The sequence below is a fragment of the Panthera pardus genome, unplaced genomic scaffold (assembly GCF_024362965.1).
Source record: "Panthera pardus isolate Hobbes unplaced genomic scaffold, ASM2436296v1 HiC_scaffold_10, whole genome shotgun sequence".
NCBI classification, from domain to species: domain Eukaryota; kingdom Metazoa; phylum Chordata; class Mammalia; order Carnivora; family Felidae; genus Panthera; species Panthera pardus.
The window spans coordinates 42,945,956-42,960,244 of NW_026526655.1; the positions used below are offsets into that span (position 1 = coordinate 42,945,956).

The 14,289-nt window shown below is 44.5% G+C and overlaps 1 protein-coding gene across 1 annotated transcript; it reads left to right on the forward strand.

Moving 5' to 3' along the window:
* The first annotated feature begins 657 nt into the window (after positions 1-657).
* Positions 658-13,889, forward strand: CAVIN2 (caveolae associated protein 2). The gene is made up of 2 exons (XM_019462738.2): positions 658-1,458; positions 11,468-13,889. Exons 1-2 carry the CDS (start codon positions 976-978, stop codon positions 12,260-12,262), a joined length of 1,278 nt encoding a protein of 425 aa, XP_019318283.1. The 5' UTR covers positions 658-975; the 3' UTR covers positions 12,263-13,889.
* The last annotated feature ends 400 nt before the right edge of the window (positions 13,890-14,289 follow it).

Below are 14,289 nucleotides of genomic sequence, written 5' to 3' on the forward strand. Positions count from 1 at the left end.
CTGTGAGTTCGAGCCCCGCGTCGGGCTCTGGGCTGATGGCTCAGAGCCTGGATTCTGTGTGTGTCTCTCTCTCTGCCCCTCCCCCATTCATGCTCTGTCTCTCTCTGTCTCAAAAATAAATAACGTTAAAAAAATTAAAAAAAAACCTAGTCATTCAAAAATTCACCTTCTACTACATGATAACCGTCCGTAACAGCATGACATATTTGAATATTCCTTAAGTTCAGGCACTTGCAACTTCTTTTGCACCCCCAACCGCAAGAGTCATAAGAATTGGGCTACTTTCCTTGCTCTTATCAGGGTTACTTCCATCCACCTGAAAATTAAAAATTAACACTGCAAGCTTGTCTGCAAGTACCTTTTAAACTTGGCCCCTCCCCGTAGGACACCATTCCTTCTGCAGCCCACCAGTCCTTCTAGGGCAAGTGCAAACAATACTTTCCATTACAATAACTTGTATGCAGGAACACACACACACACACACACACACACACACACACACGCACACGAAGCAGTGTTTCATCTGTAGCAAAGCAGCCAGAGAAAAGTTTACTGGCTCTAGCCAATTGGAGGCTGTGGAGCTGAGCCAAATTAGCATGTTTTTCTCCGCCTCTAGATGAAGTCATGATTGAAACATGGCCTTGAACTTCTTTCATAAAGGGATAGAAGAGTAGGAAAGAAAAGCTAAACCTGCAGGAAAGTGCCCCGTGCCGAGGAGAACGCGGTTAGGAAGTGTGCGCCTGCTTCTGAACCCTGAGTGGTTCTCAGTTCTGTAACCTTCGCCTCCCACTGGGTGGAGTAGGGCTTTTAAGAGCAGCTGGAATGCAGTTCCCCTGATCAGTGTAGCCAGTTGTTGCCTGTCTGAACCTCTGCCAGTCCTGGAGAGCGGTGCTCTGAGCTCAAGCCAGCAGGCCTCTTTCTGCCCGCTCGCTGCCGTCCTTCTTGCCGGAGAAGAACGTTCCCACCTGTCCAGCCATGGGGGAGGACGCCGCCCAAGCTGAGAAGTTTCAGCACCCGGGGTCTGCCGTGTGGCAGGAGAAGCCAGCCAGCCCCAGCCTCGCGCCCTCTTCCACGCCGAGCCCCAGCCTGAACCTGGGGAGCGCGGAGGAGGCCATCCGGGACAACTCGCAGGTGAACGCCGTCACGGTGCTCACGCTCCTGGACAAGCTGGTGAACATGCTGGATGCCGTGCAGGAGAACCAGCACAATATGGAGCAGCGGCAGATCAGCCTAGAGGGCTCCGTGAAGGGCATCCAGAACGACCTCACCAAGCTCTCCAAATACCAGGCCTCCACCAGCAACACGGTGAGCAAGCTGCTGGAGAAGTCCCGCAAGGTCAGCGCCCACACTCGCGCGGTCAAGGAGCGCATGGACAGGCAGAGCGCGCAGGTGAAGCGGCTGGAGAACAACCACGCCCAGCTCCTCAGGCGCAACCATTTCAAAGTGCTCATCTTCCAGGTCAGTGCCCCCTCCTCCTCCTCCCGCCCAGCTGGGATTCCTCAGCCTTCGTGGTCTCAGTCAGCCTGGCTCTCACAGCCACTTCTACATCTGTCCTGCCTGTCAGGGATCCCACACACACCAGGCGTTGTCCCCATCCGCCTTCAGCAGGAGTGTGACCTCCGCACCCGGGGGTGGGAATTTCTCAGGTCACGGCAGCCTAAACCCAAGGCAGTTGCCCCAGAGGTTAGTACGCCAGGCTCATTTGTTAGGGAGCACCTGGACGCACTCCATGCAGGTTGGGACGGTGAGCAGGTGCGTGCACCCGAGTCAGATTCATGTGTCTCCTTGCATTATGAACTTGGGGCTCTGACTGCAGCTGTTAGCTGGACAGGGCATATTAATTCAGTGCCTGTTGATTAACTCTTTGTGGAAATGAGATAATCATCTGATTTTTTTTTTTTAATCAAGAAGTCAAATTCATGACTGCTTCTCTCTTTGTCTAACGGCTGCGAATGTTTGAGAAGCTAACCAAGTACTGAAGACTGATTGCATTAGAATTGAACTAGTCTCTTCCTTTAAGATTCTTGTCACCAAAGCAATCTTTGTTATTTTCTGGCAAATAATGCAGTAAAAATACAGAGCATAACTCTTTACAGATACAAGAGGTATGCTTCTTATTGCTCAGAGAAGCCACAACTGTAAAATAAAAGCAGTGTTATCAGTTTTAGTTGCAAAGGCTAGTCTCGAATATTTTCTCTTTCCGATGGTTGCCTTAGAATAAAAAGGCCACTTAATTTTTTTTAATGCATCAATGATGCAGTTAATGTAGCAAGAGGGTATCTGGGGACAGGGAGGTTGCGTGGGGCTGTTGTTCCGCCAAGTGGTGGGCATTTGTGAATCCAAGGGTAGCCCTGCCCAAGGCTGGAAGTCCTTCCGCCCAATGGAACGCAGCCAACACAGAGCCCAGGAAGCAATTGCCATGCCTGCCCTAGGGCTGTCTCCTTGTGACCATGTGAATAGGAGAGGATTTCAAAGCCATGGAGGGGAGAGGCTATAACCAACTGTTTGATTGTGAAAGGCACACAAGAAGAGCCTTCATCTCCCAAGGGAGATTTAGAAATTGGAATTTAAGCCGAGGGAGCCTTCTTTTTTCTAAATGAATCTGCTCCGCCAAGTTAGAACCTAAGCCTCTTTCCCTCCTTAAAAGGAAAGACTCATCTGGCTGTTTTTTTGTCCTCCCCAAATTGCACTTGATGTAAAGCTTCAGGCAGCTGATGTCCTCCTATACCTTGCAGGCTTTTGCAGCCCAGACATTTTTTAGCCTTTAATGCAAATGGAATAGCTTTTCATGCACCAGATGAACTGAAAAGAGATACGGTGACTGCGCCTTTCTTAAGCCATATAAGATCCTTTACTTTATTAGCCTAAAAGATATTAGAAATCTCAGCTCTCAAGGCATTTCTAAATTAAATACTGATCTCCAAACAAAACCAAACATGTGCAGACATGTTTAAATCTGAGTCATCAAAGGAAATTTTCCTCCCTCCAGTATGAATCAGGGAGATTATCTCTTGTCCTCTATCCTTAGTTAAGGGAGGAAGAAGTATCTAGTAGAGGAAGATCATAATTTGTCGGGATCGGTTTATGTTTCATTTTGCCGCGGATTCTGTAGTTGTTGGAGGCAGGGACGGAAGAGATATGTGAGTAAAAATTCAAGAGAATTGTAAATCTGACATTTGAAAAAAACAACAGGTGGGGAACTTAAAGACTCAGGCTGCTGTTGAGCCATACCCCGGTCTCCTCTTTTGTCACATTGGATTGACAGGTGTGAAATTGCAGCCAGAAGTGGTCGGAATTCTCCATAGAGTGAGTAAAAGGTGAAACAGGGGTGCGCAAGACCAAGGTGGAAGCTAAGAGGATCCAAAGCAACATATTCAGGCTCCATTCTGCGCCTCTTAACAAGCCGCCCCCGAGGACCTTTTTTTTTTTTTTTTTTTTTTTTTTTAAAAGAGCAGGTTAGGAAGCAAGGACCTAAAGGCAAGGAACTGGAGCTTTCTTAAGCCATGTAAGATCCTTTCGTAGCCTGAAGGATATTAGAAATCTCAACTCTCAAGACATCGTAAGGTGGTTATTTTGCAAAAACAAATGTGGGTGCAGTCTCTTCATGGAGAGTTGTTCTTTCTCTTAAAGTAGGGGCTCGCAGGGTACCAGTCGAGGGGTTGGGGTTGAGAAGATCTATTTTGTCACATAGACACTGGTTCAAATGCTAGTTTCACCGCTTGCCAACTATGTGATCTTGTGCACATTTTGCAGCTTCTCCAAGCTTCTGTTTTCTCATCTGTACACTGAGGATATGAATAGGAGCAAAACATTTGTCAGCTCTTTTAGTAAGCCCTGCATGCTCTAAGTATCCTTCTGTGCATTCTCTCATTTGCCCTCAACTTACAGATGAGGAGGCTGCAATTCGAAGGTATCTATATCTTGTTTGAAGTTATTTAGTAACGTCAAGCAGTGAGGCAGGGATTTGAACTCACATATTGATTCCATGCTCTTAAACATGGATGCTTTTCCCTTTGTATCTCTCACAGGGTGAGGAATAAATGCAATAACCTGTTTAAAATGGTTAGTGAGTTACATGGTGTAAGAACTCAAGGAATGGAAGCTATTCCTGGGTGGATCTGACATGCATTTACACAGTGAAGGTTATACTTTAGCTTATTTAGAAACATGGCTGCTGAGTGAAAACTGACCCCACCCTACTCGAGATCTGACAACAGCCAGGCCTATGCTTTTTAGATGGGACTCATTAAAAGCTACATACCCACGCACGCGCACACACACTCTCTTCCATTCCCTGCCATACATCATATGGCAACTACCATGTCGAAATCAATATTATATCCCCGATACACCATGAGAGCAAAGGACTCTGCCCAAAGGGCCTACCCAAAATAGCCCCTTCTAGTGGCAGGCTTTACTGTGTGGCTGAGAGCGGGTGGGTGAGAGAGTAAGAAGGCAGAGGATACACGAGTTGCCACTCCATAGGTCATTTGTTGTTTTCAATTCCCTTTGAATCCAATGCCAGACTTTCCTCTTCTAAATTCATTGGTTTTCTAATTCAAGACAAAAAAATAGGTGTGAAAATTTTATGTTCTTAATGTGTATTTATTTTTTAGAGACAGCGAGAGTGCAAATAGGGAAGGGGCACAGAGAGAGAGAGGGGGACAGAGGATCTGAAGCAGGCTCTCTGCTGATAGCAGTGACCCCAAATGTGGGGCTCGAACCCACGAACCGTGATATCGTGACCTGAGCCGAAGTCAGACGCTGAACCAACTGAGCCACCCAGGCGCCCCTATGTGAAAAATTTTAAGACGAGAAAGTGAGGAAAGCAAATCTGTCACCTGGGCAGATGTAGCACTGTCATGTTTAGAAGATGAGGTTTCCAGTTTGTAAGGTCCTGTCGTGTCCTCCAGAATCTGCAGGTGCTTTTTGGTTGTTGGTTGCTCAGTTGGTTTGTCTACTAGACACTTCTACGTTCGCATTTTATTTTTAATTCCAACTTTTGTCCTTAATTTGTCCTATTTAAAATGTGTTATTTATGTATTTCAATGTGTGCTGAACTTACAAGGTTGTTGTGGCTTTAAAGCCCCCTCCTACCTTTAGCAGTTACTTCAAATTATAGCCACTGGCACCTAAAACTCGAGAATAGTCACCTCCCTTTGAGTGATGAAGCAAATTGTAAAATCCTTGTTAAACTTAGCAGGTTTTCTTTTTATATATAGTTTTTAGGATAGCCTAAGATCAATGTTTGACCTCAAAATACTGTGACAGGACCCAGTGTAAATGACATAAGACTGAAAGGGGTTGGTGATCAAAAAGCAAATGCTAAAAACTAACAAGACTCATGCTTTGCCCGTAAGCATGGCTATCTTTAACTAAAAATAGAGTTTACGCAGAAAATCAGTGCATTTACCATCAAAAGGAAATTTTCTCTGTTGATTCATGAGCCTAGCGTTTCACAGCTAACTGGCCCTGAGGGTGTGGCGCCCACCTATGCCTTAAGGTTCTAGTAATGATTATCCCGAAAAAGCGGTGTGGGAATGGCTTCAAATCCAGGGAACAAAATGAGACTCCGCCTGGACAGCTTACACTTTCGTCCACATAAAATTGTGAAATTGGGTGAAAAGAGTAGAGGTTGGGTGTTTGCTGTGGATACATTCGTAGAGAATCAGGCCTATAAATGTGTTCAAATAGTCATCATTTGGCTTCCTTCAATGAGATCAGAATTTTAGAACAGTGCTAAAAGTATAACATCCTCAGACTATTTTCAAGTTGATTTTTTTTTAAAGACTGTACTTTCTCTATCCCAAACCACTGCTCTGAAAACTGTTAAATTATTACAGATGTAGAAGAAATGGCAACATAGGAAATCAAAGACACCTTAATATGACAACTCGCCATGTTCATGTCCCATTGATTAATGTTCCCATAATGGGATATCGGTTTTGATGCGCTCCTTATCCCGTGCCCTTTTAGTTTCTGAGACCAAATACTTGCTCTTATTGTTATTATTTACACTTATTGAATGTCAGCGCAGCCTCGGGCCTGTTAAGTGAATAACTGATTGTTTCTTCAAAAGAATCCTTACTTTTTCTCATTTGTTAAAAAACTGGACTGTTTGTCAGATGCAGTCCTTCCAGGTAAATGTGGCCCCTTCCCTTGTTTTGCAAATCTGTGTCTGTTGGAATTGAGTGAAAAGCATTGTCCGGTGCAGCTCAGGTCCTGTGGTTTGAATCCTTGTACGAAACAAAGCATGTTTGGTGTTAGTGCTTTAGGAGATCGCGTCTATGATTTTTTAGTTATTGTTCATGGGATTTACATTAATATCACAAAATCAAATATCTTGGAGCTGGAAAGTACCTTAATAATCATTTAGCTTAACTTCATTTTGTATCAAAGAAACAGACGCCCAGAGAAAGTGACTAGCAAGGTTTCATTTTATTAATAATAGGAATTATAGAGTTGAACTGTAAAATGAGTAAAAACAAACACTGTATTCCCACTATGGCAAAGTTCATGCTTACTGGGTTTTCTGCGTCAGCTTTTAAATAATTCAGAATGATTTGTTTTGTTTTGGTTTTTGTTTGGTGTTTTTTTGCTTTTTTTTTTTTTTTTTTTGTGGGTAGCAAAGAATACCTAACCGGTGTGATCTTAAAAAAGAATTGAACCCTTGGTAACACTGAAAAATAATGAAACTTTTAAATCCTCCACAATGTGAAAGACTGCTCAGGGATTATAACTAATGCATTTTATTCTTATGACTTGCTGATTCTACCGACAGCTGCCTTAGGGGTGCAGTTCTAATCAATGGCTTTATCCACTTGGCAATCTATACCTCAGAAACACAAATTGGAGAAAACCATCAGTGTGTAAAAGAGACCTATAAATCAGAATGTCAGGTGGGCATAGTTCCATTTTAATAACTAGTATTTAGAGATTATTGGATAAAGCATCCCGTGGACACAAATTTATGGTCCTCCTATCCCTCCAGGATGCCACCACATCCCTCTGGGTCTATGACAGGCTTCGCTCTTTTCGTCTAACAACAGGGATGATAAGTCTGTGACCCAAGAACACACTGCTGGCTTCTCTCCCCTTAGTCAAGCTTTTACGGTCGGCTTCCTTTTCTAACGCGAGTCATAGAATCTCCTTTAAAGCGTATGCATCTATATATGTGCAAAGATTTGCTTCCGCGAACTCCAACACAAGAAGTGCTCAGCGTGTTGGCAGGCTTCTCTGTGCTGGTATCTACATGCGCGACTGGGACAGCCAGTTCACGAGAATCAATAGAAATAGCAAACAAGCTGAAGTGTAAGGAAAAACGCCACTTCTGGAGAGTTCTTTCCTTCCTTTTCTCTTTAGTGCTGCAAGCACATCATTCATATAGGTTTGAAGTGTGCCGTTTAATTCTCCCTTCCTTTGAAAAACTCCTAAGGGTTCTTGTGAAAGGTCAGAACCCAGAGCAGCTGTGTCAGTGGCAGGCCGAGTATCTTTTGGAAAATAAATCTGTAGAGCAAACTGTCAGCTGCTTCTGGGGGGCCTCTGCCGGGTAGAAGGGCCCCAGAAGTCAGCGCCAGCCCACGAGGGATTCTTGGTGCCCTGTTAGGGAGTCACAGGCCCTAAGCAGATCTATGAGTCACTAGCCTAGGTAAGCGGTGATAGAATGGAGGAAGTAGAGTTGATCCTCCCCCTGGAAAGAGCTGTCAAGATTGGAATCTGTAAGAGAAAGCAGATCAGAACCATTACGACAGGAGGCTGAAGCGGGCAGAAGTGTCCCTTTCCCCGTAGACAGGTGAAGTCTCAAGTGTTTCCATGAGGCCTGTGTGAGAGGACTGAGCAGAGCACGGGCACAGGTCAGATTGGGTGCCTGTGGACCGTGTTGGTATAGAGGACGTACCGCCATGACATGCCAGTTGAATATCCGCCAGCAAAGCGCTTACGTTGTAGCCCGACACGACGCGTACGTTCAGTTGAAACAAAAATGGAGATTTTTGAAGGGTGTCAGTATTTTGTTGCTTCTAAAAAAAAACAAACAAACAAAAAAAACAGAGAGGAAAGGTAAGGCCTCCGTGTGCTTAGACATCCACCATTCCTGTGTGACAGGAAGGGGCTTGCCCTCAGACTGGATGCCATGAGCAGCCACAAAATAGACACTGTCCAGTAGACAGAACACAACGAACTGCTCGAGCAATTAAAATGACAGCAGAAGCATAAAGCAGTTAGCCAAAAAAAGAGATATCTCACTCGTTCCCACTTTTGTAAAGACACAGCCAGCTCGTCTGGATTGTGTCTGTTCCCACTGGGTTTATTTTCATAGCCGGCATTGAGAGCCCTCGTGTAAACGTCCCAGGCGTTGGATAGAAGAGTTCGGTGGTTTCCCACCGTCCCTCAGCTGCCCTCACGCGTGTGGTATCTACCACACAAGGCCGCTGCCTCCCCTGACAGCGCGCTCTCCTCAAACCTGTCCTTGACGGACATGTGCCGAGAGAGAGGGACAGGAGTCTCCCGCTCAACAGTAGCTGTGCTTTTGTAATAACAGACTTTACATTTAAGAAAAAAAACGCAGGATTGCTGAATTCTTTCGGAAGCACGGTCAATATGTCTACCTTTTTGTTAAGGCTGAAGAAAGGGACGTTAGCAGGGTATTCCTGTGATTACCCGGAGAGATTAAGGCATACGAGTTGTACCTTTTCTCTGGGAACCAAGGCTTATTTTTGTAGTTTCCCCTGAATTTCTGCTTCCTTCACTGAGGACTTAACTTTTCACTGAGTTCTTAGTTTCTTCCTTTCCTGCAGGCAGCTCCTGTCAAACCCTCCCAAGCCTTTTGTCAAACCCCAGGAGTAATTTTGCTTCTGGACCAAGCATCAGGGCCTTAGCTGTTGCTGTAGTCGGCCTCCCTGTCAGTGATGCTCATCCACTGAGAATAACCTCCTTCCTTAGAAACGGAAACCGCAGCGTCCCTTAGGCCTCGGTTCTCATTTCCCAGTGGCAGCAGCAGTCACCAAACTTCCTTAGAAGAGCGAAACCCGTTCTTTTGTAGTCCTCAGGCCTACCCAGCGGAGGGGCAATTTCTATTCCGGCCACTCTCTCCAGGCTTTCTTAGAAAGCCACCTTAACCACCATGTGTTCATTCAATAAATAGCTGTTGAGCTGCCAGGAACTATTGTGACGGGGGCACAACAGTGAACAAGAGACCCAAATTGCCACCCTCATGGGGAGTACGTGCCAGCAAGATAGAGGCAAGTTGAGACTTGAAACATGGGAAAGTTGCTCTCTGGAAAAGTCGAGGTCATAAATGACTCGTGGGAATGCCATGTTTCTTTCCGATTTTTTTTACTTGGTCCGTCGTACTACGTTCCTGACCGTCTTTATGACATTAAAAATGGGTGGTTGTGGAGAGGGCTTTGGGAAACAGAATCTGTGATTTCTTTACTCTAACAAAGGTTCTATATAACCAGATTTTCTATTAACCTCTATCCAAGATGTTATCCCTTGTTTCTAACCAATTTATGGAATGGACTGTGGTATGAGTGTATGTGCAAAAGAGGGAGACACGGGGCTGTATTTTTTCCAGAATAGCGTAACTATTCTGTTCAGTGGTTAATAAGGAGAGGGACTTCTAGGTTTCTCTGTATCAAAACTTTGTTCATTTAGTTTCTATAGGCAAAAAGTTAAAAAATATGCAGGTACACTCTTAGAATATGTGTTTGACCCTAACCCCAATGTCATTGACTTTTCGCTCAATTAAAAGAAGGGAAATTCTTACTGTTAACATGAACCTCACCTGAAGTCTAGATCCCAGACAGACTTGTAAATGCACAAAATCCAGTTATGTTTCAAACTGGGAATTTACTGGGCAGTCCACCGTATAATCTGGTAAGGTTGAAGCTAAGGAGGAAGTGGGGCTCTGAAGCCTGGCCCACCTTGGCATTCCTACAGAACCCCGAGTGTCCCTGGGAGTGTGGTTTGAAAGTTGCTAATCGAGGTCAAGTCCTCTTGTTCATATTTGGGAGAAACTGAGACCCAAGGAGATCAAATAATTTGCTGAAAGCCACACAGGCACTCAGCAGTACAGTAAAGACTGAGACTCAGGCTTCTGTTACACGTTCTTTCCACTGTGCTGGTTCTTTCGATGAAAATGTGAAGACACCTTGCTGGCCAGCTCTCATTTTCCAATATTCAAAGAAAAATTTTAAAAAAGAAAGGGATTCCTTGGGCCCCTGGGTGGCTCAGTCAGTTAAGTGTCCAACTTTGGCTCAGGTCACGATCTCACAGCTCATGAGTTCGAGCCCCGCGTGGGGTTCTGTTCTGACAGCTCAGAGCCTGGAACCTGCTTCGGATTCTGTGTCTCCCTCTGTTTCTGCCCCTCCCCTGCTCACATTCTCTCTTTCTCTCTCTCTCAAAAATAAATACACAGTAAAAAAAAATTAAAAATTAAAATTAAAAAGAAAGGGATTGCTGTTCTGTGTGACCCAAGCTACCTGAAAGCAAATCTACCCGCTTAGAAGAAGTGGAACACCATTGCCCTTGAACTCTGGAGGCCAGTTCTCAGGCTCTGCTCCCTGAGACACAGAGAGGGTCAGACCTTTGCCTCTGTGTCCACAGACTGAGGGAAGAGGTATGCTGGGAATAGTGCAGGGAAAGGGACAGATTCCTGAGCTTCTGTCCTCACTCTTAGCTCCAGGTGGGGGATCTAAGTATTCTTGTCCAAGGAAGCCCTGTTTAACAAGAGAGCCTTGATAAGCTGCTTCAGAGACCTCCCTTGCTCCTCTAAGAATGGCCATGGTATGTGTCCTGTCCTTATTAATGCCCACATAGGATATCCTGAACCGCAGGACTTCATGGGTGGGCCCCCAGTGAGGCTGGCCCTGCCTTCTCTTACTCTAAAATCATGTCATCAGAAAAATTAGTGTGCACTTCTGAATAGATACCAAGGTTGACCACACTTTTCCTTCTGATTCCTAGCGGGGGAGGAAACCTGATCAAGGGTTTACATGGTGCCTGACTCTTGAGGACTTCCCAGTTCTCTCCTTTGCCCCCATCGTTTATCTTCTAACTCCACCTCCAGTGGGATTTTGGCAGGAGCAGAGCCACCTGACATTAAAGGAAGATGGGAGACAGAGGCCTCTTGGGTTCACAGTAACTTACTTTAGCTCCTTTATCTAGGCAACTTCCTGGTCTGTCAGAGCCACAACCCACTTCCTCCCCTGCCCGTCACTGATAGAGCCCTTGTCATCTGCCCTCATAATATTCCCAATAAGCATCCCTTGCCCTTATCCAGCCTCAGGGGAATGACTTGACCAGTTTAGAATTCACTCTTCATATTCTAGAAAACTGAAGCCACAAACGTGTGGTTTCTGTCATCCCCATGTGCCAGAAAGATACACACTGCAAATGACAGCAGCTCAGGACCGTTTGTAACATCTGTTATTAACATGAAATCTATCTACATTGTCCATCTTTTCAGGAAGAAAATGAGATCCCTGCCAGTGTGTTTGTGAAAGAGCCAGTTTCCAGCCCAGCGGAAGAGAAGGAGGAGCTTGCTGATGAAAACAAGTCCTTGGAGGAAACCTTGCACACGGTGGACCTCTCATCAGATGATGAATTGCCCCACGATGAGGAGACCCTGGAAGACAGTGCAGAGGAAAAGATGGAAGAAAGCAGGGCAGAGAAAATAAAAAGATCCAGCCTCCGGAAAGTAGATAGCCTCAAGAAAGCGTTTTCTCGCCAGAACATCGAGAAAAAAATGAACAAGCTGGGGACAAAGATCGTGTCTGTAGAGAGGAGAGAGAAGATTAAGAAATCTCTCACTTCCAATCACCAGAAAATATCCTCAGGGAAAAGCTCCCCCTTCAAGGTTTCTCCCCTCACTTTTGGCCGGAAGAAAGTCCGAGAGGGAGAAGGCCCTGCAGAAAACGAGACCAAGTCAGAAGACACGCCTAGCAGCGAGCAGATGCCAGATGACCACGAGGAGAGCTCATTTGCAGAGGGTCTTTCTGAAGCGTCCCTCACCGGTGCCCTGGTGGAAGGCAAGAGCAAGGAGGAGGATGCAGAGAGGGAGGCCTCCAGAGGGAGTAACTCGGGCAGGGATAGCAACATCGACTTGACAATCGTGGAAGATGAAGAGGAGGAGTCGGTGGCCCTGGAACAAGCACAGAAGGTTCGCTACGAGGGAGGCTACCTGCTGACCTCTGAGGATGCAGAGCAGTCGGATGCAAGCCCGGGCCAGCCTGCCGTGCTCCAGGTGGACCAGACCGCCTAAACGCGCAGCCTGCCGGGCCCGGCCTGTGCTTCCGTTCCGGCGGGTAACCAGAGTCTGGAAACAAAGCCCTGCATGTGTCCGCACTACCCACTCACTACCGTGTTGTTGTCCAAGCAGCCCTCACTCACTCCATAGGAGCAGCGCACAGACAGACCAAGATCTACCATGAAGGCGACCTGTCAGGAGCGTCGCTTCCAACTTGTTCTTTGGTTCTATTTTTGTAGAATTTCTCCAAGATGGCATGGAAGAAGAGAAGGGGCAGCTGCAAAACGCTGACCAATCTGGCTTAGTTAGAAAAACCAGAGGCTACTTGAGATACTAGTCACGAGATGGGATTCATTTCTTGTCATTCCATAGGCTTGCCGAATAGTGTACCAGCGCTATGTTGAATTTCCACTGAACTCTGTGAAGCTAATTATTGTATTTCAAGTGTGCGATACATAATATACATATGTATTTAAGCTAAGGACATACCTACTTTATATTATAAGAAAAAAACACACACTTTTTAAAAAAGGTAGAAGAGACAGTCTGGTCGCTTATTCACTTAATAGAAACCAATGTTTTAACTTCAAATGAAAACATTGAAAGACTGTAATATTCAGCTAATCAAGTAAGATCTAGGAAAGTCAGGACTATCAGAAAAAGACAACTAAGAGGGAGAAGTTGGAAAATAAGAGAAACGGGAAAGAAGGAATGCCAAAGGGAATGAAAGCCTAGAAAAGCCATGTGCTTAGAAGTAAAATATTTACTGTATTAACTCAAGTACTCTTTTCCTTAAATAACAATTCTAAAGAGTTTCGTATATCCTTGAACAACATGTTATATCTTCACAATATTTTTATCTTCTAATATTTTCAAATAATATAAAAATATAGTTTACTGTGTTAAAGCTGCATTTTGCTTAATAAATAAAAGACATTACAGATCTTTCACCAAGGAGGTTTAAAAGGATGCCGTATCTTTAACACCGGAACGAACGTAAATCTCTGAAATTAATATGTACTGGCTTTTGTAGGGAGTTCGATCAGACGACTCTTTCATGCTTTCCAAATTTAAAATGACCTTTACACTCTAAATGATGTAATGTAGGTGTGTAAGATGTTAAAAGCAACAGGTTTGAGAAGGGAAGGGTTGTTTTTTCCTTTTGTATATGATGGTAATTTCATTCTAGGTCATATTTTATTTATATATTAATTTCACAGAATATTAATAGGATTCTTCCAAAAGCATGCTAGTGTTATGTATCTGTGCACCCTTATTCGGCCGGGATAATTTTTACTCCGGTCTAATGTTATACTAAAACATTGCTTTCTCTATTTTTGATTACAGAATGCTAATGTTTTGAGAACACGACTAAATTATAGTGTAGAGGCAATTGTGCCAGGGAACAAATTCCCTACCTTTAGTGTGTACCACTCACTATAAGTAACCTGACAAATATAAGTAACCCAAGACAGTATTAACAAACAATGCTTTGTTTCCTAAAAGGAAAAACAGGCTCAAGGTATTGATAGCCTAACCTATACAGCTGTGTCCCTATTTGCCGTAATGTACCTCAAACATTAGATTGTTGAACTAACGATGGCTGTGTTAAAGAAGACTAAATAAACCAGAGCATGAAAAGTGTGTAACGATGTCCGTTTTTTCGGCAGAGCAATTTTAGAACAAGCAGAAAGAATTGATTTGTAAACTCTCCTCCAAACGTAGCTGTGATGTCGATTGTCTCAGTCTTGATGTCCCCTATTAACTCTGCTTTCTTTTCCCCCTGATCTCATTTAGAAATCCAGGTCTCGTTCTTCAAGTTTAACTTTCTTGACATCACCTTGCCAGCTCTGGAGAGCATCTGAATTTATTGCGGCAGCTTGATAAATTTGATAGTTCCATCTGCATTTTTATTGTTTGGTACCAGATCTTATAATACCTTAAGTAGCCCTGCAAACATGAATTTATTGAACTGTGCATTCAGTTTATTCACACAGATAAACCTTTGTCTTCGGCAGAACCGTGGACTGGGTAGAAGACTT

What these genes read in the sequence shown, in the direction of transcription:
- CAVIN2 (XM_019462738.2), top strand. Translation starts at nt 976, where the DNA reads ATGGGGGAGGACGCCGCCCAAGCTGAGAAGTTTCAGCACCCGGGGTCT. An exon ending in TCAAAGTGCTCATCTTCCAG is followed by an intron (nt 1,459 to 11,467) that starts GTCAGTGCCCCC and finishes CCATCTTTTCAG; the next exon opens with GAAGAAAATGAGATCCCTGC.